Raw genomic sequence first — 24,294 nt, 5'->3', positions numbered from 1 at the left:
TGAAAGCTCTACAAGGTAACATTGCTTTTCAAATCTGGACTTTTGAAAAGTGGGAGCTGCTGAATGGCAATGATCATTCCCTGGCCCTTATGGATAAGCTCTTCCTTTACTTGCATATGCCTCAGCATGCCATCACATCATGGAGTGAATGCCTCTGGCCCCCGTGGAATTCTCCATTCCCCACTCTCGTAAACTTCAAAGGGAGACGTTAAAGGCATGGTCTGTGTCCTTGCTGAATTAAACAGAGAGAAACAGTTTATATAATTATAAAACACACCCCACAGCATGAAACAAGAGGACAAGAATGTAATTGTCACTTTAGCTCCACCACTGCCAAGCCTCATCAGTGGAAAACAAAAGATTGATTGGATGTCATTTGGAAAACAAAGTGAGATGTCATTTGGAATCTAATCAGCTGGACAGGAAGTTTTAGACTATAGTTTTAGGACTGCCTGTGGAATGATGGCCTAACTGAAATGCCCATCTTGAACCACAAGGTGCAGGATCAAGAGCTTAGATAAACACACACAAGCTTTTTAAAGAAGATGGAGACAACCACAAATAAACTGCAGAGAGGCAATGCTATACAAAGAACAGTGGCGGTGGCTCTGTACAGTTAGCATACTACAGCTGTGAGTTCATGGTAAGAAGTCTGTTCCAGCTTTATCATATTTGTCTGTGTTAAGGAGTAGATGAGAATATCTGTTTCTTGTATAGCTTAAGAAGAGAAATTATATCAAAAAAAGAATAGACTGGATCAATAAAAGTCATCAGGAATAATATCTCATTCTTTGTGATTCTAAGAGCTCTATTTCTCAAAATTATTTGTACGATATTGTTTAGAAACTCCTGGGTGATTTTGTTTTCAGACTTCTTATAAGTAGGTTTCTTGAACATTCTTTCTCCTCCTGTCTGACTTTTGTACCTGAGTAGTAGAATAGAACTAGAATGTATGCTAAGATGTGTATGAGTGCTCAACTGCCCAAATACAAAATCAGGACATTCCTGAGAAGCTTGTGGAGGCTTGAGGAGGAATAAGGGAAAGTCTGGAATCAGAAACAGAAATAGCAGAATGCAAAAACAGCAACAATGGAAAGCCAACCATGCTCCAGAAGGTGGCAGCAGGGGTGGTGATGAAACTATTGGAAGCCAGGAAGAGTTCTGGGTCTCTGTAAAACTGTCTGTGAGATTTAACCTTTCCTTACATACATGACTGAGAGTTTTGATCAGCTAAAACTTTTTGAACAGTGAATGTCCAAGCCACAATCCCCAGCCATTTGTTCACTGACTGTTCTCTAGCTGTCTCAGGCAGACCCTGTAGTGTGCATAGAGAGGAATAAAAGAGTACATAGCCAATTACCAAAGTTGTGATCCTTGTGTACTGTTAGAGATGTTAGAGAGGCTGCTTTGGCAACTGGAGAGCCCTGATGCAGTTCAACCTGGATTTGAATCCAGCATTACACTCCCAGTTCATGAACAGCCTGACCTGTGGCAGCACATTTTCCTGGATGTAAAATCCTAGATCCATTTACTTAAGTTACTTAAGTTACTCAAGATTAATCTTGAGAAAGATATTTAACCTTGGTAAGCATCCATACTATTAAATAGGAGTAACAGTAGTAAAAGGTAAAATACATGCTGTCTGTCCCCTGATTAAAACCCTCCAATGCTTCCCATCTGAGAATAAATCCATACTCTGTTCAAGGCTGACAAGATCCCCATCATTGGGCCCTTGCTTATCCTATCACTCTGATTTATTCTCTTCATTAACACTATCTTAAATTATCTTTGAGTTTGTTTGCTTTGTTATCTGTCTTTCCATACTATTTTCTCTGCAGCTGACAACAGAGACTTTGTCCATCTTATTCATTGCTGTGGTCGCAGAACCTAGAACAGTGCCAGGTTCAATAGATGTTCAGTAACTATTTGTTTAATTTATTGAGTAAATAAGTACACACTATGACATGCAAAGAACAGTACAGGGCCTAGTAAGTAATAAACATACTGTAATTATCCCCTACAGCCTCTGCTGTTGCCACCATTATTACTTGTCTCATGTATTAGGGCTTTGCATATGATTTCATTTGGAAAAAAGCTGGCTACCAGAAAGCAAGTTTAAAGTTAGTATACTGAAGTATACACATATCAGAATATTGAGGTGTACACCTTATATATGTACAATTTGTGTATATCAATCATAATAAAATTATTTAAAAAGCAAGTACACTACTAAGAGAAATAAAATCTCATTTGAAGAAATAACCTCAGTTTCAAATTTTTAGTAGTAAGACAAAGACAGGTTTTTAAACGCATTGCTTAATTCTTCCCATTTAGTGTGTAGATGATTTTTTGTCTGCAACTACAAAGCAAGCAGGTCCAGAAGGGAAAGTTTATTCATGGTACTTTATTATTATTATTACTATTATTATTATTATTATTATTAAGATATCATTAATATACACTCTTATGAAGGTTTCACAAGAAAAACAATGTGGTTACTACATTCACCCTTATTATCGAATGCCCCCATACTCCATTGCAGTCACTGTCCATCAGTGTAGTAAGATGCCACAGAGTCGCTACTTGTCTTCTCTGTGCTACACTGTCTTCCCCGAGACCCCACACACACCATGTGCACTAATCATGATACCCCACAATCCCCTTCTACCTCCTCCCCACCCACCATCCCCCACCCCTCCCCTTTGGTAACCCTAGTCTCTTCTTGGAGTCTATTTTCACGGTACTTTTTATCCAAGGTCAACAAATCACCTTATCAAAGAGGAAGGAAGAAATGAATTTGAGTCAACTAAAATAGGATTCACCTTTCTCCTCCTCAAAAAAGCAAAAACTAAAACATGGTGAGAATGCTATTAGTCTATATTTTATTTCCATTTCTACTCCAGGTCTTGTCACATCTGCAAACTTCCTGGAAGAATGATGGGGATTCGAGTGCTTCGTTTCTCTTTGGTGGTCATCCTTGTGCTACTTCTGGTAGCTGGGGCTCTGACCACTTTACTTCCTAATATCAAAGAAGATAAGATGCTCACTCTGCGTAGGGAGATAAAGTCCCAGGGCAAGTCCACCCTGCACTCCTTTACTCTCATAATGCAGACATACAACAGAACGGATCTCTTATTGAGACTTTTAAATCATTATCAGGCAGTGCCACAGCTGCACAAGGTGATTGTGGTATGGAACAATATTGGGGAGAAGGGACCAGGTGAACTCTGGCATTCTCTAGGGCCTCACCCTGTCCCTGTGATCTTCAAGCCACAGACAGCAAACAGGATGAGAAATCGACTCCAGGTCTTTCCTGAGCTGGAAACCAATGGTGAGTTGCCTCTGGGTCCCTCAGCAGGCAGCGCTGTGGCCAACCACAGCTGGGGGCGGGGGTGTGATTTCTGGCCTGCTACTTGTCTTAACTCTGTTGAGAAAAGAGGGAAATTTAGTCATATGAAAGTACTTTGAAAAACTTAAGGGGCAGTTTCCAAGAAGCAGTTTCCTGGGGAAGAAATCACATAACATTGTGCATCGGTGACAGAGGTTAATGTGAAAAAAGATAAGCTAAAATTATGCGTTTGCACCACAGAAGGTAGCAAAATGCCATTTAGCTTATGCTAAATGTATCTTCTGCCACCTCCTTTTCTTTCTTGTTCACAGTAGTTTCATGAGATTGTAATTTGCTTAAAAGATCCTCAGTTTTATTCATGTTTAGGTTCATTAGTTTCTAGAATGATGGATGATAACTACATGGTAATTTTCCCTTCAAGCAGTTATAGAATCTATCACAATTCAACCAGAAACATTTTCAGCTAGACAAAGGTCTCCAAAAATACATTTCTTATTTACTCATTTTGTTCAGAAAGTACTTCATTGGAATGAGCTATGTAGACACCATTGTATCTTACCTAGTTTTGTTTTCATTTCTGAACTGGTGGATTTAAATTTTTTTCCTTTCATTACAGCGGTGTTAATGGTAGATGATGACATGCTAATTAGCGCCCAAGACCTTGTTTTTGCTTTCTCAGTGTGGCAGGTAACGTTGCTATGTCTTTTATCCAATCATCAGTATAAATTCTTACCTAGTGGTTAGCCGAGACAGCATGGCTTACCACAGGAATCCCCCAAAACAGTGTAGATAATATTTATCTATAAGGTGGATACATTTGTTATATGGTAGTCAAGATTTTCTCTGCTCAGGCCAAGCTGAAAGTTACGGCATCTTTTATCTGTATTTGATTTATATTTGGTGTACTGGGGAGACGAGATAGATGTACCTCCCAAAGGACAATGAGGAAATAATTTGGTACAGCAAAGATTAGAATCTAGAAATATTTTCCACAAGGCTACAGACCTGTGTCTCAAATGAGAAGTGTATTTTTATATAAATATTGTATGTAACTCTCACTAAAAGAAAGCATTTATTACACCTACAAAATTTAATCCTGATTCTGAAAAACATTGTTTAGAAATTAATAATTCTACATTCATCATTATGATGGCAGTTGTCCCTCGCCTTCCCCCACCCCCAAATTCTAGCTGGGATAAATAGGCATAAATTATTCACTATTCTATGAAAACAACTCTTTCCTATTGAATATGAGTTAATCGTAGCTGGCTTTCACAAGCCACACTACAGTGACCTACCACCAGAACTGCATACACATATTCTGAAGTCCTGTCAAATAATTAACGCTCTACTGCGCAAGAAACGGTCTAATTTGCACTATAGCAACTCTCCTTCATTAACTACTGGGGATATAACAACATTAGATATTAATCGTAAGTGGTCAAAGTATTCTGCAGATATAAGTATTCTGCACATACAACAGTCTCAAAACTTAGTTTTTACCTTCATGCCTCCTGATCAACATATTCAACATAGCAGCAGTTTTCCAGCCCTATAAATAAAAGCTTCTTAGGCAAAACGTTCTAATGTAATACTCCAGCTGTGAGACTTCTGTTTCAGGTGAAAAATCATTTACCTGAAATGTCAGGGGTGAACTTAATTAGAACAATCAGAATAAACCATAATTACAAATGGATAAATACAATTTTAAGTTTTATTCATAAACATAACAATTTCAGTCTTTTGCCAATATAACCTGACCCCTAAAGTCTGGGCTCGCTATTGTCCTGCAGAGTGTAATGATTTGGGGTGTAGAGGCAAGCAAGATTAGAGCAGACATTTTTCTGTGCCTTTGCACACACTCCCTAATTAGGGCCTTCCCTCTTCCTGCTCTAGCCATCTGGGAAACTTCTTTCATCCTCCTAGATTATGTAATGAATGGTGCATCTTCCCTGAATCCTCTCAACCTTTACTTCCCCATCCTCTGACCTTCCCCTTTAACCTCCAGCAACACAGTTGCCCTTCTGTCCTCAGGCTCTCATGAGATTTACCCAACTGCACTTACAGCTTTCTCACAGTATGGCAGTATGGTAATTGTATGTTTGCATATCTGAGTCATACCCTCTGTAGACTATGAATTCTTTGAAATGGGGTTTAACCAAGTTCTGGTGTTCTGGGGTGTGTGTGTGTGTGTGTGTGTGTGTGTGCGCGCGTCCTTAGTTGAGTGCCTATTCAGTGAGTGAAACTCAAATTATGAGATTGAACTAAACCATTGTGTGTGGTGTGTGTGTGTGTGTGTGTGTCCGTCCTTAGTTGAGTGCCTATTCAGTGTGTGTGTGTGTGTGTGTGTGTGTGTGTGTGTCCGTCCTTAGTTGAGTGCCTATTCAGTGAGTGAAACTCAAATTTATGAGATTGAACTAAACCATTGTGTGTGCTGTGTGTGTCCGTCCTTAGTTGAGTGCCTATTCAGTGTGTGTGTGTGTGTGTCCGTCCTTAGTTGAGTGCCTATTCAGTGAGTGAAACTCAAATTTATGAGATTGAACTAAACCATTTAATTTTTCAAGTTCTTACCTCTTTCCCATACTTCACTGGTTTTCTTTTGTTTGTAGGTTTTGGTGGGTTTTTTCTTTCATTTTTTTAGTTACTCCCATCTTAATATTATTGTTTTACCACTAGCCTTTCTTCAAAGATCGTAACACATCTCATTTTAAAGAAGGAAACACTCAGATTTTAAAAAAGGAAACAACCAAGCTGAGAGGAGGTAAAAATACAACATTGTTTAAAATCTACAGCGACTTTCAAGAACCTTAAAATTTTAAATCTGCAGTGACTTTTAAGAACTGTAAAATCAACATGGAGAAACAGTAAAATCATATGTGTAGATCCATAATTTTATATACTCATCAGAGAGTAAAGCAATTTTCACAACTATCACATTCTATCTTTAATATCAGACAATATTTGAATTAAGAGAACATTTGTAAGGTCAGAAATTTTGTTAAGAGATTTGGGTTGTGATGGAATTTGACCCTAAAACATACCAGGACATAGATTTATGAAGTTGCCTGAAGTAAGATGAAATTGCGATGTAGAAGCCAAGACAAAATCCAGTTGACAAATCATTTTAATTCTCTGTAATGAATCTTTGCCATTTTCACTATGTCTGCTGTACAGAAATGCCACACTTAATTGTTCTTTTTCCATTTTTCTAGCAATTTCCTGATCAAATCGTAGGATTTGTTCCTAGAAAGCATGTCTCTACTTCATCAGGTATCTACAGCTATGGAGGTTTTGAACTGCAAACACCAGGGTTTGAAAATGGTGACCAGTACTCGATGGTGCTGATCGGAGCCTCATTCTTCAATAGCAAATACCTTGAACTCTTTCAGAGGCAACCTGCAGCTGTCCATGCTTTAATAGATGAAATGCAAAACTGTGACGATATTGCCATGAATTTTATCATTGCCAAGCACATTGGGAAAACGTCAGGGATATTTGTGAAACCTGTAAACATCGGTAATTTAGAAAAAGAAACCAACAGTGGCTATTCTGGGATGTGGCATCGAGCTGAGCACTTTCTGCAGAGGTCTTACTGTATAAATAAGCTTGTTAGTATCTATGATGGCATACCCTTAAAATACTCCAACATTATGATTTCTCAGTTTGGTTTTCCATATGCCAACCACAAAAGTAAAATGTGAAAGTAAAATAAACAAATCTCAGAACTGCTTAGTATTTGAGTAGCTTCTCCATGCTATGGTTGGGTTGTTTGTTTGTTTGTTTTTCTTAAGCAATATGATCATTTATCCATTCAGAAGTCTCAACAAAGGGAAAAAAATCTATAATGCTTCTAGGATATAAAATTCACATGAACTTCAAAAAACCAAGAAGGCAGTGTTATGCAGACAGGTCTTGTGAAGAGTTTTCATCCATGGATGTAACTCCTTAGTCAGTGATTTTATTGTTTACACTCAGACTGTCTACAGTTTCTTTGACTCCTGGCATATGCCTTAAGGACCTAAAGCAGTCCGTTTCCAGGAACAGAAACTCTTATTTCTCAGCTTTTTAATTAAAGGTTGATTGTTTTCATTTGAGGCCTGAAATGCCTCTGTGGCAAGTCTGTGGTGTAGGGAAGAACCATGTGAGGAGAGAATCGTCTCAATCTCACACAAAATGTGGGCAATGCGTGACTATCAGCGCTTCCCTTGCAATCCTTCCAACCAGCCCTTTCCAGGACTGAGAGTCTGGCATGCAGCCATCAGTGCTTTTATTTTTGTTGATAAGCCCTTTGCAACTGGGAGGGTCGATTTTAGAAGGATATCTAGTTGTTTGCTTGATTTTTGTGAAATTGCATGGATCACAAAAAATCTGCCTATGTTTCTTACATACAACTCACATACAGCAAGGAGCAAATGTGTTACTGGGTTCAGGTAGTGCATTTTGTCACTGAATCTGACCTTGAGATTGTACATGAATTCTTACATTTTACATAATGTATGTGTTGTTTAAGAAATGCGTAAAATAACTCTGCCGAAAGAACTGGCAGAAGTTAAAACCGTTCGTATCAAGAGATCTTCATCGTTAGAGAATAAGTTATCTCATAGGTACTAAAGAGTGGTGGGTATTATACAAAAGTCAATCTCTTGTATTCAGAGCTTCTTTTTTTTCTTTTTTCTTTTCAAAAAAGATGAAAAGAGCTATTCATGATGAAATTTCAGTTATACAGACAACAAGAAAAAATTAGAACTGAGTCATAGCTGAGGAATTCTATAGGGAGTCTGCATCAGCTAATTAAGTTGCCCACCTCTGTTATGTGAATTGGTATCTATCTGTCTAATAACACTATCTGTGGTCCTTGTTTACTACTGGTAACAAGGAATACTTATTTAGGTCTCTGTCTCTTCTCTTTCCACTCCTCCTCCTCCAATAATGGCATTATATTCTCACAATTGCAAAGCTGTGAAAATACTATAATAATAACGGTTAATGTTCCAGCAGTGAGGTCTCTGTGCCGTTAGTTCTTTACATTGGTATGTGTATGTGTCTTAACGGAGTCAGATAAAACCAATAGAACTTGGAACTTCACTAAAAATCTGTGTTAATTATCTGCTTTGTTCAACCTTAGTAGTGATTTTTTGCCTCTTGGGATTCCATTGGCAGATAAATAAAATAAACTTTTACCATCCAGGTGTTCTATGTTAATTTAATCAGACACATTTTGGGGTCAGGATTTTTACATATTTCTAAATGGGTTAATAATACCTTGCTCAAGGTAAGTCAGAATCATTAACTACATAAAGGGGAATTTTCTGGTAGGAAACTATTCCCAGATTTTATTTCTCATTTTTGTGGTCTTAAAGTTAAGTATCCCATAAGGTAAACATACCAAGATTTTCAGACATTATAGAGCAAATATAAAAAAGTGAAGTAGAATCTGTTTTACAAAAACTCTTGCTTTGTGGCTAGAATTCTGCTAAAACTTTTTTCCTACATGCCTCTCATTCTTGCTCCAAATAATCCAGAGAAGAGATGATGTTCAAGCTTACACTGTGTAAGAAAGCAAGGTAGCTTAGGGGTTAAGTGTGCCAGTAGAGTACTTGGGCTCAAATCCTTCCTAGATCACATACCTACTTAACCTCTTGGAGCCTCAGCTTCCTCATCTGCAAAAATGAGAAAAATGTTTACCTAGGGGCTTGTTTTAAGTAATAAAGGAGATAGCCTGTATAAGTAGAGCACAGTATATTGCCCACTTTAAATGGTCAAATGAAAGCTGTTGGGGTGTGTCATGGGTAAGTGCAAGTAATTCTACAACTTGTCACCAAGGTTTTAGAAAGGCTTCTGGATGCACCAGCTAAAATATTTAGATATTGTTTCTACACAAAAATGGGCAAAGAACCATGGCAACTTTCATCTCATTTCCTTTATTTCAGATGCCCTTTATCTTATTATTAAAATGCTACATATTCATTCTAAATTTTGACATATTCAGAACAATATAAAGAAGAAACATAGAGTCTACCACCACATTAACTATGGCTAAACACTTTTGTGTCTCTTCCTCCTGACTTTTCTAGACATATATTTTAATAACATAATTTCACTGATGGATAAAACATTATTTATATAGCCAGTAACATTACCATTTTATTTGATAATTTATTGCTATTATAACAACATTTGGGTAAGCATTCTTGCCCTGAACAGACATCTTGGGGCGTCATATCTATAGTGATTTAAAATCAAGCCCAAGAAGTTCAATACCTGGATCTATCTAGTAGAATGCATGATTTTAGATTTTTGGAGGCATAATTATATATTTCCAAAAGTATTGCCATATCTACACTATTACCACATCTTGGCACCCATTTCCCATCAGACTTAACCAACATCACATGTTATTTAAATTTTTCTTTCTTTTTCAACGTACAAAATACTTGAATACTACAGGACTTGGAGAGACTCGAGCTATGCTAAGAACTCTGTTAAGAAGGCTGAATAGACAGTCAAATAAAATATTTGAGGACAGTGTAAGCTTCAGGAAGCTTCTGAAGTGCTTCTAGAACCTCTTTGTTCCCAGGCTTGAGTACAGGCGATGAGTTGCTGACCCTTTGCTGGTCCTAGGAATAAAAAATTTGGAAAGACTAGGGCTTCGGCCTCGAGTTCTGGAGTGGATGTGTGTGTGTGTGTGTGTGTGTGCACGCGCGTGTGTGTGTGTGTGTGTGTGTGTGTGTGTGTGTGTGTGTGTGTGTGTGTGTGTTGCTGGTCCTAGGAATAAAAAATTTGGAAAGACCTAGGGCTTCGGCCTCGAGTTCTGGAGTGGATGTGTGTGTGTGTGTGTGTGTGTGTGGCTCAAGTTCTGGAGTGGATGTGTGTGTGTGTGTGCATGTTCCCATGTGTGCACCTACATGCACTTAATGCAGAGGCAGGAGGAAGTGGGAGGAGGAGGATGGAGAAAAGGAAGGATAATGCTGTGATGGAAGAGGAATATGGAAATGCCAGATCTTTCTGTTCTGGATGGTAGGGCTTAAATGGTGAGATCCGATCATCCTCAATCCCATACTGTTTCAAAAAACAGATTTTACTGTTTTGCTGAGGTTCTTCCAATTTTTCATTTTCTTTAACCCCATTCCTTCTCTCTTCCCTCCTTTTCTCCTTTCATAAAGTCTCTTTCAATATAAAATCCCAATATTTTCAAAAATATACTAGCTTTGGATGAAATGCAAAGAACATTTGATACCTTAGAAGCAGGCACCAAGTCCTGGCTACACTTAATCCCCTTATCTGCAGGATAAGGATGAAAACGCCTGCCCCCAAATTTCACTGGCAGTTTGGGGTTCAATGGGCATCATGTGTAGAGAAAACTTGTAGTATCAAGAAAATGCAAGAATTCTTAAAAAGCCATTACAGATAAGAGAGAGAAGCTTGGCCAAGAGTTAAAGAAACTTGTTTGTGAATTATTAGCTGAGCTGTGTCCTAAAAAGAAGAGAGGATAAATATGCAAGTACAGAAAACAATTTAAGGAACTCACTTGATTAGCTTCAGCTCAGAATGGAGTATTTCAATGAAGTATTTAAACTAGAGATGACTCAAGGCTCTTTCTCTTTTCATATGTGAACATTTCTCTTACTTGAAAAAACATCAAATTCTTAATCAGAACACTTTAAATATTAAAAAATATAAATCTGAGGGAAGCAGCTTTAACTTACAGCAGTGGTTCTTAACTTGGGCTAATTTTGCCTCCCAGGGGTCCTTTGGCAATGTCTGCAGACATATTTGATTGTTTCACTTGGGGGGTATGCTCCTGGCATCTGGTGAAGACGCTGCAGACCCCCACCACGAAGATTAAGGGTCCCAATGTCAATAGTGTTGACATTGAAAAGAAATACACTAGACTTTATATTATAGAACATTTGATTGGTAATTTATATATCACACAGTTTATCACAAAGCAAGTTTCATTGCTGAAATGTTATCCTATATAAACAGCACCTATTAGAACAAAAAATAAAGGTGGGGGGGAAATGTGTTTATATTACTGATGAGATATCTAGTGCAGAAGTCGTGACCCCCAAATCTGATGAAAGAGCCAGACATTTCTTTGGTTAAGGTTTATTTTTGGTTGTTTTTTTTTTCTTCCGATCCATATGCCTCCTTCTGTTTTCTCATCTGAAAAAATAGACAATTGAGCTTCAGTTTCTGAGAAGGACCTATGAAAAAATATGTATTTCTAAAGCACTACAGAGCAGTATTATGTAATGCAATGTGTATTTTAATAACATCTCTAGTTAGAGTCAGGATGGTTGAGTTAAAGTAGGCTAAATATAAATTCTCAATCACATTTATGTGTATATACTTATATGTATTCAAGTAATTTTTATTTAAACAGTAAAGTTAATAAACAGCTAGTAAAGACTATATAGGAAGGAATCCTGGAATGAGAGGACTAGGAAATATTTTTTGTCATATCAGCTAGGTAATAACTTATGTAAATTTATCGTTTTCAGTTTCCATATCTACAAAAAAGAAAGGTGAACTAAATGATTAGTAAATTTCTTTCCAGATGTAAATGTCCATGATCCTAAGTCAGAGCATAGAATTGGATAGGCTTTAAGGGAGCCATGTTACACTTGCTGACAAGAAAAAATAATCCCAAAGAGTTTAGCTCTGTCGGAGTTTACCACCTTCCCTACACCCTCAGCTTACCTCCCTATGAGTCTTTTCTCAAAGTGAATATTAATCTAATAAATACACTACCTTTGTGCTGAAATAGGACCAGAAATGCAACAAAGATGATGCGACGAAGAAGATAATGATGTCATTATTCAATGGTAAACACTGAATGGAAGAGGTTTTGATTTAAAAGATGTTATACTTCCTAACCAGCCTCTGTTGCCACTGGCCTTTATGAAAATCCCAAAGGGAGATGCAACAGGCTGAGTAACCACTGGATGAGACTGAACTATGAATCAGAAATGATCAGATACAGCTGCTGATTTGTTAAACCCAGAATGCAAATACAAGTTGTAAAAACTAAATTTAACTGTTTGATTCTACTGAAATTTATCAAGCACAATTTTTGTGGATTTACTGTTTTACCAGCAGATGTCAGTGCAGCCTAGTTAACCTGTTTGGCAGATTAAATACCTCCCAGTAAACTGGGTGAAAATCTTAAAATAGCAGTTAAAAACTTGTCAATGTTTTTGATTAAGAATATCTTCTTAAGTGGAGCTCTAGAAAAATATCAACCCTTCAAACACTATTAAGTTAAAATGGGCCCTGGCCTAAGTAAATCATACCACATAAGTTATAACACATTGTTATTATGAAAATAATTTATCTGACAATAGGATTTCTTACATAAAAGACGTGATCTTGATTAAGTTGCAAATGCTAATCTGTGGTAAAATGTAAGAATAACAGCATTTTTAAAACTCACACATCATAGACACAAAAGCCAAACAAAATTCATTTGCCTCAGGTGACATATTTACAACTCCTAAAGAAACACATTAATTCCTAATGAATCCTAAAATATCTATAGTGTGATATAATTTGTTTTCTAGAATGTAGCCTTTTGCGTTTAGCAAAAGTTGTTAATCTAATGACAGTAACAGGAGTGCATATTACATGAGGAACAGTTACTTACATTATCCTCTATAATCTTTGTAACAGCCCGGCAATGTAGATACCTTTATCACCCACATCTGAGGATTCAGAGAGGGAAGGTAGGTGATCTGCCTAATAAATAAAGGTTACACAGCAAGTCAAAGTGACAGAAAGCAAGTGATTCTAAGGCTGTACTCTATTCTTTATGCAATACTCCATTCCTCTAAGAATGTTATTTTATGAGTTTGTATTGAAGAAGCTTCTCATTACTTTTTCACCATACTTAGAATTCAGGCTATATTTTCTACAATGATATGGGATACAATTAGAACTAGGACAAAATAAAGAAATATGTGTAAACTTACTTTTAAAAAGCACAAGCCAGTTTCTTACAGTTAAATACATACTATATAACCTAGCAATTTCATGCCTGGGCATTTACCCAAGACATACAAAAATAGATCCACACAAAGGCCTATACACAAATATTTACTGAAACTTTATTCATAATCATCAAAAGCTGAAAACATCTCAAATTTTCATCTACTAAAGAATAAACATACTGTGGTTTATTCATACAGTAGAACGCTATTCAACAATTAAAAGGAACAAACTACTGAATAGCATGGTTGAATCTGAAATCAGTAAGCCAAGTAGAAGAAGACAGACACAAAAGCCTACATACATTTTGATTCCAGATATATGACATTCCGGAAAAAGCAAAACTGTAGAGACAAAAAACTCATCAGTGGTTGCCAGGGCCTAACAGTAGGAGGACAGAATTGACTACAAAAAGGCATGGAGGAAACTGGGGTTGATAGAAATATCTAGATCTTGCTTGTGGTGGTGGTGGTGATGTGCATTTATCAAAATGTATAGAACCATACATTTAGATTAGTGAATTTTATGTACATTTTACCTCAGTAAACCAGACTTTTTAAGAAAGTGAAAGACGTTTGACAAAATTCACCCTCCATTTATCATAAAAATTCTCAGCGAAGTGGGTATAAAGGGAACGTACCTCAACATAATAAAAACCATATATGACAAGCTAATAACATACTCAACAGCAAAAAGTTGAAAGCTTTTCCTCTAAGATCAGGAACAAGACAAGGATGCCCACTCTCCCCACTTTATTCAACACAGTATTGAAAGTCCTAGCCACAGAAATGAGGCAAGAGGAAGAAAGAAATGACACATACAAAGTATTAATGTCATTTGTAGTAACAGTTATGAATAGTTGAGTCAAATAACAAGGCATGGAAGAGATGTTAACAGCCTGTGTATATACCAGTGACGAAGAATATCTAATTTGGGAATGTAGGAGAAGAGAAGCCAGGGCTCTAGTATTAGCTGGCCAACCCACCTCTGTGTGACCTTGAATGAGGCATTACTTCTCCCCCAATCTCAGTTAATTTACTGTTAAAGAAATTGCATTAAATATTTAAATTCTTTAACCTTCTTGAACTTCTTAAGCCAGCAAAACAAAAAAAAGGACCAGAGTCACCATTCTGAAAGATCTCCCCCTACTGGTCACTAAGGGGGAGTTCAGATCTAATGTGCAGTTCCTTTAATAGGGACGCGGAGCTAGTAATATTAGCTTTATTATTCACAATTCCTTTGGAAAGGGAAATTATATAATTTGGCCAGCAGGTGTCATGCGCTCATCTATGAAGAAATGACAAGTCTTCCCTAGCAGAATGCTTTTTAAATTAATATTTGACTAATATTTTCATCCGTAGTTGTTATGAGCATTGTTTCTCTATGTGAATGCTTAGAGGAAGGTAATGCCCTAAATATTTTATCTTTCCTCAATTGTTTTTTCAGTTAATCAAGCATGATAATTAAATATACATAGATGAAAGACAGAAAAGAAATCTTTTACTCCATTATGTTCAATGGACAAAGATTCTTAGAGAACAGAGCTGACTTCATGAACATTCCTTACCCAGTCTTGGAAAGCTCATTTAATGGCATTCTCTTTATTCTCCATGTCACCCCTGCATGGAGCCTTTCTGGCATCTCATATACCATAAAACTCCACATATCCTAATAAAACAACTTTCACGTTGTCCTTAAATGTCTATGTACAGGTCTGTCTCTCCTCTCTTTGGCCACTTCACAAACTATAAATTTCTAGGAGATGCCCGTGCTGCATCCCCAAGTATTAGCATAGCGCCTTGTGCTCAACAATATTTGTGGTGAGCAAATAAGTGAATGAGGACTTGAAACAATTTTCCCATCTGAAAACAGGTGGTGTTTCCATGACCAGTGGAGAGTGAAAAGACCAATAAGGTGGTCTGATCAACAGAAAAGCACATGGAGACACATTGCTGCTTTCCCTTAAGGAACATTTGGAATAATGGTGGCTTAGCAAAATCAGGATGGCAGCATACAGAAACCAAAAAATTGAGGATAATGCAGCAGGTACATGGCTTATTTAATGGACTAACAGGAAGTCTTGACTCTTTTGCACCAAAGATCCTTTTGACATCTGGAGTAGCCTTCTCAGAATGATGTTTTTTAAAAAATAAATCACATAGGATTTCAAAGAAAACTAATTACATTTAAATATAGTTTTCAACACGTTTAAACAATTTGTTAGTAAGATCTAGCAATAGGTTTGACAACTAATTTCATAAAAGTGGTAAGTGGAAATGGTATTTTGAGAAATCCGTGACAACTGTAATGTGATATGAAAATATATTTTTGACACAGTTACTGCTAATCTTTTGTAGTTTTTGCCTACATTCATAATTGATGAAAATGCTAAATTTCAGGCTAGTGAATTTAAAGTTGTAATTTTTTTCTCCTTTCTAAATATATATATCCCTTAAATTCTGTTCATGATCTACTTGAGAGGGTCTGTGTACCCAAGGTTAAGAAACCCTGGGCCAAAGGAAGTAGGTAGTGGAAAATAAGGAGTTGGGAAGAATGCAGGAAGAAAAGGATTTTCCCTCTACTGGTACTCTCCGTTTTTCCTTCAGAAAGCTCACAGTACTTGCTTCCTCAGCTCTTTTAATCTGTGCTGCATTACAGCAGGGTGTGTACCCCCCGAGGCTCCATGAAGCCTGCTGGTGAGGCACAGCAGAGCCAATGAGTACATCGTTGATTTCTCTTTGGCTTTTGGACTGTTGACTGCACTTTTCAAAATTTATTTCCTCTTTTGGTTTAACTCTTTCTTGTACTCATTCCTCTTCGCTCATACCTCTTTTGGGCTTCCTGTCCTCTCTCTTCTTCTGCCTGTGGATGTGTCTCTAGTGTTCTCCCTGCCTTCTGCTCCTCTCCTCACTCTGTGCGCTTTCTCTGGATGGTCTCAGGGCTCTAGTCTGTGTCTCTAGCCCAAGCCTTTTACCTAAACCCAAGACCCTGTATCCGACTACCTGTGACACAACTCTGTTAAATGTATCAGGTAGCCCTCAAACCCAATGGACCCCAAATTAAGTTCACCTGCTTCCCCTCCCTGCTTCTTCTCCTTGTGCCCTGTCTGGGGGAATGACACTGCAATCCAAAGCTTCCCAAGTCAGAAATTTGGAAGCTCTTCTTGATTTTGTCTTCCCCCTTGCCCTCAAACATAAAACTAATTGCTGAGTTCTCCAGATTACCTAGCTTTAAGATATCTTAAGCTTGTCCCTTCTTTCCAGATCTACTACTGCCTTAGACATTTTAATTGCTACCATCCACTCATAGCTTATGATGTGCCAGGTCCTATGACAAGTGCTTAAAGTATACTGTTTATTTAATCCTCAAATCACCCCTTGGGGTAGGAATTATTATGCCAAAAATTACAAATGAGGAAATTGAAGCAACGGTGGGGAAGAACTTGCCCGAGTTCATGGGGCTTTTAAACAGCAGTCAGGATCAGAGCATTGGTCTGTTGGACTCCAAAGCCGTATGCCTCCTTGCTGCTCTCAGTGAAGGGTCCCCACCAGTAAGATGGCGAACTTCCGGCTTCTTTTCGGGGTCCTCGGTTCCCGCCGGCGCCACCTGAAGCCCAATCACCTCTCGCCCCCCTCCCAATCCCAGCACCTAGCCAACAGCCACCAGCCCCGTAGAAGTAACACCACAATCACCCTATGCCCCATCCTATATAACCCAGCACCTTTCCCTAATAAAGCGGAACTCTCTGGTGAATTGCTGTTGTGTGTCGCTCCTTTCCTTTCATTGGTGCCGAAACCCAGGAGACGGGACACCCCAACTGGGCCCCGTCTTTCCCCAACACCAGCAGCAGCTTGCCCTCTTCCTCTTTTTCCGGCGCTGGCTCATCACACTCACCACTCCTCTCTGGCCTTTAGGTAAGTCCCCCCCCCCACCCCGGGGTGGGCCACTCTTCCCTGAGCTATCGCAGTGCCATTGACCGTGATCGTCCGGCAAGGCCCTGACACTTGGGGACGAGGAGGGAACGCTCCCCGCCTCAGGCCTTCATGGCTGCGGCGGACCCTCAGGCCCCTCCTCCAAAAGCCATAAACCCCTGCCTCAGCTGAAACTTTTTAAGCAAAATTTCCCCGGGGTGGGCCACTCTTCCCTGAGCTATCACAGTGCCATTAACCGTGATCGTCCGGCAAGGCCCTGACGCTTGGGGACGAGGAGGGAACGCTCCCCGCCTCAGGCCTTCACGGCTGTGGCGGACCCTCAGGCCCCTCCTCCAAAAGCCATAAACCCCCGCCTCAGCTGAAACTTTTTAAGCAAAATTTCCCCGGGGTGGGCCACTCTTCCCTGAGCTATCGCAGTGCCATTGACCGTGATCGTCCGGCAAGGCCCTGACGCTTGGGGACGAGGAGGGAACGCTCCCCGCCTCAGGCCTTCACGGCTGCGGCAGACCCTCAGGCCCCTCCCCCGACAGCCATAAATCCCCGCCTCAGGCCTTCACAGCTGCAGCAGACTCTCTGCCCCCTCCCCCTCCAACAGCCATAAATGAGGTGACTCCTTTGCGGATGAGAACGCTCCCTTTCCCGCCCCCCCTCCTTCTGTTCCATCCGCCGAAACCTGTTCGGTCTGCCGAAAACGCCTAGCGCTAGGTACCTCGTGACTCCGGCGCTCTGCCTTCTTAGGGAAGTCTGGGTGACGACCCACACTTCCCAAGAAATTCCGACTCGTATACGAGTTTCCGCAGACCACCAAGGATCATCGGGGACGCCCTTTGTCTCCTTGTGGTCTGCCTCCAGTCCGAGGATCCCCGTTCGTCTTCCCCTGTTTGTCTCCTTCTCTGTCCTTTAGCCATTTTGTCTCCTTGTGGTCTGCCTCCAGTCCAAGGATCCCCGTTTGTCTTCCCCTGTTTGTCTCCTTCTCTGTCCTTTAGCCATGGGAGCCTCCTCATCCCTCCCTGAAAGTTCACCTCTTGAATGCCTGCTTAAGCATCTAGCTACCCTCTCCCTGACGCCTGATATAAAACCAAAACTTCTCCGTAAATATTGCTCCCAAGATTGGCCAACATACCCCCTAGACAATAACAACCAATGGCACGCAGGGGGAACTCTTGATCCTAACATCACTCGCAATCTCTTTAACTACTGCCAGCGCCTGAAAAAATGGAAGGAGATTCCCTATATCGAAGCTTTTCACCTCCTAGCTCAAAATCCCAGCCTCTGCACCACCTGCTCCCCGCCCCAAGTTCTCCTAGCCTGCAAGCCGTCTCCCTCCCCTCCACACACTCCCAGTCCCTCTTCAATTACCTTTGACCCGGACGAGCCTCCGCCATACAGACTTCCCCCTTCAGCCCCTCCCCCTCCTACAACCCCTCCACCCTCCGCTGCCGCTGCCGCCTCTTTCCCCATGGCAGAAGCCTCCCGTCCTCTCCCTTCCCCTTCTTCTCCTACAACAGCCCCTCCCCCTTCCTCTACCGCCGCCACCGCTGCCGCTTTCCCCGGGGCAGAAGCTTCCCACCCTCTCCCTTCCCCTTCTCCTCCTACAACAGCCCCTCCCCCTTCCTCTACCGCCGCCCCTGCTGCCCCTTTCCCCCCGCCAGCAGCTTCCCCTCCCCTCCCTTCCCCTTCTCCTCCTACAACAGCCCCTCCCCCTTCCTCTACCGCCGCCACCGCTGCCGCTTTCCCCACGACAGAAGCTTCCCATCCTCTCCCTTCCCCTTCTTCTCCTACAACAGCCCCTCCCCCTTCCTCTATCGCCGCCACCCCCTACCCCCCCGCAGAAGTCTCCCCCCCTCTCCCTTCCCCCTCCTCCACCATCTCCTCCTGCACCTCACCACCTCCTCCTCCGTCCCCCTCACCTTCCCCCCTCCCGCAAATGGAGCCTGAGCCTTTCAGCCCCCCTCTAACTAAGTTCCAAGAGCCTTGTCCGTCTTTGCTCCCTCAGATTCGGTCCCGAGAGCCTCCCAAAATTATCACGGCTTTGCCCCCATTACCTGTTTCCCCTGCACAGACTGAGCCAGAACCCTTCAGTTCCCCTCAGACTCGGTCCCGAGGGCCTCCCAAAATTATCGCCCCGCTCCGGGAGGTAGCAGGATCCAAAGGCATCTTGCGCGTTCACATACCTTTCTCCTTAGGAGATTTAGCCCAACTAGAGAAACGCCTAGGTTCCTTTTCCACTGATCCCACGACCTACATCAGGGAGTTTCAATGGACCCTCCAGTCTTACAGCCTCACGCATCATGACATTTTCATGCTCCTGGCCAATACTCTCCTCCCTGAGGAGCGTAGACGAGCTTGGGACTTCGCCCAAATGCATGCTACCGAAACCCACAGGACTGACCCCACCTGTCCCCCTGGTCCCACTGCTGTCCCCGAACAGGACCCACACTGGGATTATAACACCGCTGTGAGTCTCCACTCTCGAGATATTTTTGCCTCCTGCTTAATAGCAGGTCTAAAAAAGGCAGCTCGTAAAGTAGTCAATTTTCAAAAGCTCCAAGACATAATTCAAAAGAGAGACGAAACCCCCTCCGAGTTCTTAGATAGACTCACTCAAGCCCTATTACAGTATACCAGCCTGGACCCAGAAACACCTGAAGGAAGACATGTCCTTATGACATACTTCCTAGCTCAAAGCTAAACTCAAAAAGTTAGAACAGGGCCCCGCTACCCCACAGACTGAGATCCTAACAGTGGCCTTTAAAGTCTTCCACAACCGGGAGGAGGAGAAAGAACGCCGTAAACAAAAAGCTGATCAGGCCAATTTCCAGATGTTGGCCCAGCTGATAAAACCACAACCTGGGCGCCCCTCTACAGACAAGCCCCCCCCAGGAGCTTGTTTCAAGTGCGGAAAAGAGGGACATTGGTCAAGGGTGTGCCCCTCCCCCAGATCTCCTACCACCCCATGCCCCAGATGCCACAAAAAGGGCCACTGGGGGTCTGATTGCCCAACCACCCGAAGGGGAGGCTGGACGAACAACCCCCATCCTAAGCCCACCCTACTGGGGCTGGCAGAAGAAGATTGACAGGGCCCGGGAGCTTCTCGCCCGACCATTTCCATCACCAAACAGGAGCCCAGGGTTACTTTAACAGTAGACGGTCACCCCATCTCCTTCCTCCTAGATACAGGAGCCACCTTCTCAGTCTTGCGAGAATACCGGGGCCCTACCACGCCAGCCATTACTCCTATAGTCGGGGTAGGAGGTAAACAGATTTTCCCATTAAAATCCCCCCCCTTTTATGTACAATCCTAGACAATCCCATACCTTTCTCCCACTCCTTCCTGGTTATGCCCCAGTGTCCCATCCCTTTACTAGGACGAGACATCCTTTCCCTCCTCCACGTTTCCATAACTATATCCAATCTCACAGCCCCCAGTACACCCTTTCTGATGGCCCTCATAGCCGACAACCCCCCTCTACCCAATGAAAGCTCCAGTTCTGCCCTTATACACCCTGTAAATCCCAAAGTTTGGGACATTACAAGCCCCTCCATGGCCCTATGTCCCCCTGCCTCTATCAAATTTACGTGACCCCTCTCAGTATATCTGTCAGGCCCAATACCCCCTAACCACTTCAGCCCTCATAGGCCTCCAACCCATCATTCAAGATCTCTTAAACAAAAACTACCTCAGACCCACTCACTCCCCATTTAATACCCCCATATTAGCTGTGAAAAAAAACAACGGATCTTTCCGCCTTGTCCAAGACCTTCGCCTCATCAACATAGCCGTTGTCCCTATCCATCCCTTAGTTCCAAATCCATACACCCTTTTATCGCAGATCCCTGCTTCTGCATCCCACTTCTCAGTCCTAGATCTCAAGGACGCATTTTTTTCTATTCCTCTAGACCCCTCCTCCCAAAATTTTTTTGCCTTCACCTGGACGGACCCACCATACACCAGACATTCTGTACAGCTTACTTGGACAGTTTTACCACAAGGCTTCCGAGATAGTCCCCATATTTTTGGACAAGTCCTAGCTCAAGACCTCAAACAGTTTCACCATGATCACCCCGAGTCCACTTTATTACAATATGTAGATGATCTTCTGCTCTGCAGTCCCTCGTGGGAACAGTCTCAACTTGACACTGCGTCTCTACTTAACCTTCTAGCTTCCAGAGGTTACCGAGTATCCCCTGTCAAAGCTCAAATCTCTTCCCCTTCTGTCACTTACCTTGGATTCCTTCTGTCTCAGCAAAGAAAGTCCATTACCTTAGACAGAAAACGACTCCTCTCTGACCTGCCCGTTCCCAAAACCAAGACAGAAATCCTTTCCTTTCTAGGCTTGGCTGGGTATTTTAGAGCGTGGATCCCTAACTTCTCCCTGTTGGCACGACCCCTATACGACCTCAGCAAGGGCCCCCCTGAAGAACCATTATCATCCTCACCCCGACACTCCTTCATTAAGCTCCGTCAAGCCCTTGTAAAAGCTCCAGCTCTCCATCTCCCTGATTTGTCAAAACCCTTCTCATTATACATTCATGAGAGGTCCAGTCAAGCTCTAGGAGTCCTAGGCCAATATTATGGCCCATCCTTTGCCCCAGTAGCTTATCTCTTCAAGCAATTAGACCCCACAGTTCGGGGATGGGCCCCCTGCCTACGGGCATTAGCCGCTGGACAGCTCTTGCAGAAAGAAGCTCACAAACTAACATTCGGAGCGCCCCTTACCATTCTGTCCCCACATCACCTAAAAGATCTCTTAACCTACAAAAGTTTACAGACTCTCCCCCTCTCCAGACTCCTGACCTTACTGTCCTCTTTCCTCCAAAATCCAAACATTTCTTTCCTCCCCTGCCCGCCCCTAAATCCGGCCACTCTTCTTCCTCTGCCCTACTCTCCTCATACTCCCTCGCATGATTGCCTGGAAGCCCTTCACAACTTCCTTCCGTGCCACTCCACGATCTCCGAAGGAGCCCTCTCACACTCCGACCTCATCTGGTTTACTGATGGGTCCTCCTTTAAACATGAGGGCATCCACTACTCAAGATATGCAGTAGTCTCCCTCGAAGATGTCATTGAAGCACGAGCCCTACCCCCTGGTACAACCAATCAGCAGGCTGAACTCATTGCAGCCACCAGAGCTTGCACTCTGGCCCGGGACACGTCTCTCACATTGTACACTGACTCCAAGTACGTATTCCACATTCTCCTGTCCCACGCGGCAGTATGGAAAGAACGAGGCCTCCTCACCACAAAAGGGAATTCCATAACTAATTCAGCCTTAATTACTAAACTTTTAGAGGCTTCACAACTCCCACACCGACTAGGCATAGTCCACTGCAAATCACATCAAAAAGATGACTCCCCCATTGCGAGAGGTAACAACAAGGCCGACAGAGTAGCCCGGTCAGTTGCCCTATCAGAAAACGCACCAGACAACAATCCGTCTGCCCTTGCAGTTTTAGCCTTATCACAAGACGCCCTCTGCTCTCAGGACAAAGAGTCTCTCTTCCGCCTCTTACATGACCTGTTCCATCCCAGCCCCCAATCCTTAATCCACTTTTTGCAATCTTTTTTCCTCTTTCTCCTGAAGACAAAACCCTACTTAACCAAATCACCTGCAAGTGCACCATCTGCCAATGCACTAACCCTAATACCCCCCTCAAAGCCCGACCCTTCCCAGCTTATCAAGCAAGGGGTAATGTCCCCGCTGCAGATTGGCAAATAGACTTCACTAACATGCCCCCTATACGATGTACCAGATACCTACTCGTGCTAGTAGATACATTTTCAGGATGGGTCGAAGCTTTCCCCACCACTAACAAACGAGCATCCGTAGTTGCCTCTATCCTCCTCACCCAGATCTTTCCTAGGTTCGGGATGCCCACTTCCCTCCAATCAGATAACGGCCCTGAGTTCACTGCCCAAATTATCCAGAACCTCTCCAAGTCGCTCCCGCTCCCCTGGCATTTACATTGTCCTTATTGACCACAAGCTTCAGGAAAAGTAGAAAGAGCCAATAGGACTCTAAAAGACATCCTGACCAAACTATCTCTAGAACTACACCTTGACTGGGTTTGCTTACTTCCCTTAGCTCTACTCCGCATTTGAGCCCTCCCAAAGAAACCTTCCTTGTCACCCTTTGAAATCATGTACGACCGCCCGATTCTACCCCCGGGGCTCCCTTCCCACAAAGGACCAATTCCTCCCAATATAGCCCTTCCACTACTCTCTCTCCTCCGCACTGAATTGTGGAAATATCAGGATTGGCTCCTTCCTGATCCATCCGCCTCCCAAAATCCTCCTGTCTTACAGCCCGGCCAACTAGTGTTTTATAAGCCACCAGAAAATCAGCCCTCTCTCACCCCGAAATGGGAAGGTCCACACCCAGTTATTCTCTGCACCCCCTCAGCCGCCAAGCTCTCACTGCCTGATAACTCTGTCACCCCTTGGATTCATATCTCCAGGTTGAAACCAAATACCCAAGACTCACCTTCTCTGGACACCCAAGACCCATCAGTCACAATCCAGAGTCCTTCGGATACAGCCCAAGACGCTGTCTACTCTACCATGCCTCATCCCTCTGATCCCTTGAAGCTCCGCATCTCCCGTGCACCCTCTTTGCCATCCATACCTGAATCATGACTTTTTCCTCCTTTACTGCTCTCTCGCTTTTTTCCCTCATTCCTATTGTCTTCCCTGCCGCCCCACCCTCCTTTGTATGGCGATTCAAAGTCAAGCAGACTTACACACAGCATCAAACAAAAGTTACTGCCCTCATTGCCACATCAGACTGCCCTCTGAAAGGCTGCTCTGAGCCTTTGTACCTCCACTTTCCTCCCTCCACTGAAGTATTCATTTACAGCTACCTTTATTCTCCCTACCTCTGCTTCCTCTATGACCAAAGACAAGCCTATTGCAGGCGATGGCAAGACACCTACGGGGGATGCCCCTACTGGTCTTGCACCATTCACTACATGGGTGACTTCCAGTACCCACAGTATTACTCCTCCAACCGTTTCATGAAATATCCC

General features: G+C 42.4%; 1 protein-coding gene across 9 annotated transcripts in view; it reads left to right on the top strand.

Annotated features, from left to right (window-relative positions):
• Window positions 1-8,534, top strand: part of EXTL2 (exostosin like glycosyltransferase 2) — a 37,928-nt gene extending 29,394 nt beyond the window's left edge. For all 9 annotated transcript variants that reach the window (XM_073234368.1, XM_037018751.2, XM_037018744.2 and 6 more), the window contains 3 exons: window positions 2,904-3,331; window positions 3,966-4,036; window positions 6,562-8,534. In XM_073234368.1, the coding sequence (XP_073090469.1) occupies window positions 2,904-3,331; window positions 3,966-4,036; window positions 6,562-7,050 (988 nt within the window). In that variant the 3' untranslated portion in view covers window positions 7,051-8,534. The remainder of the gene's footprint in view (window positions 1-2,903; window positions 3,332-3,965; window positions 4,037-6,561) is intronic.
• The last annotated feature ends 15,760 nt before the right edge of the window (window positions 8,535-24,294 follow it).

The sequence above is a fragment of the Manis javanica genome, chromosome 4 (genome assembly GCF_040802235.1).
Source record: "Manis javanica isolate MJ-LG chromosome 4, MJ_LKY, whole genome shotgun sequence".
NCBI classification, from domain to species: Eukaryota; Metazoa; Chordata; class Mammalia; order Pholidota; family Manidae; genus Manis; species Manis javanica.
This window is presented reverse-complemented; position numbering and strand designations above follow the sequence as displayed.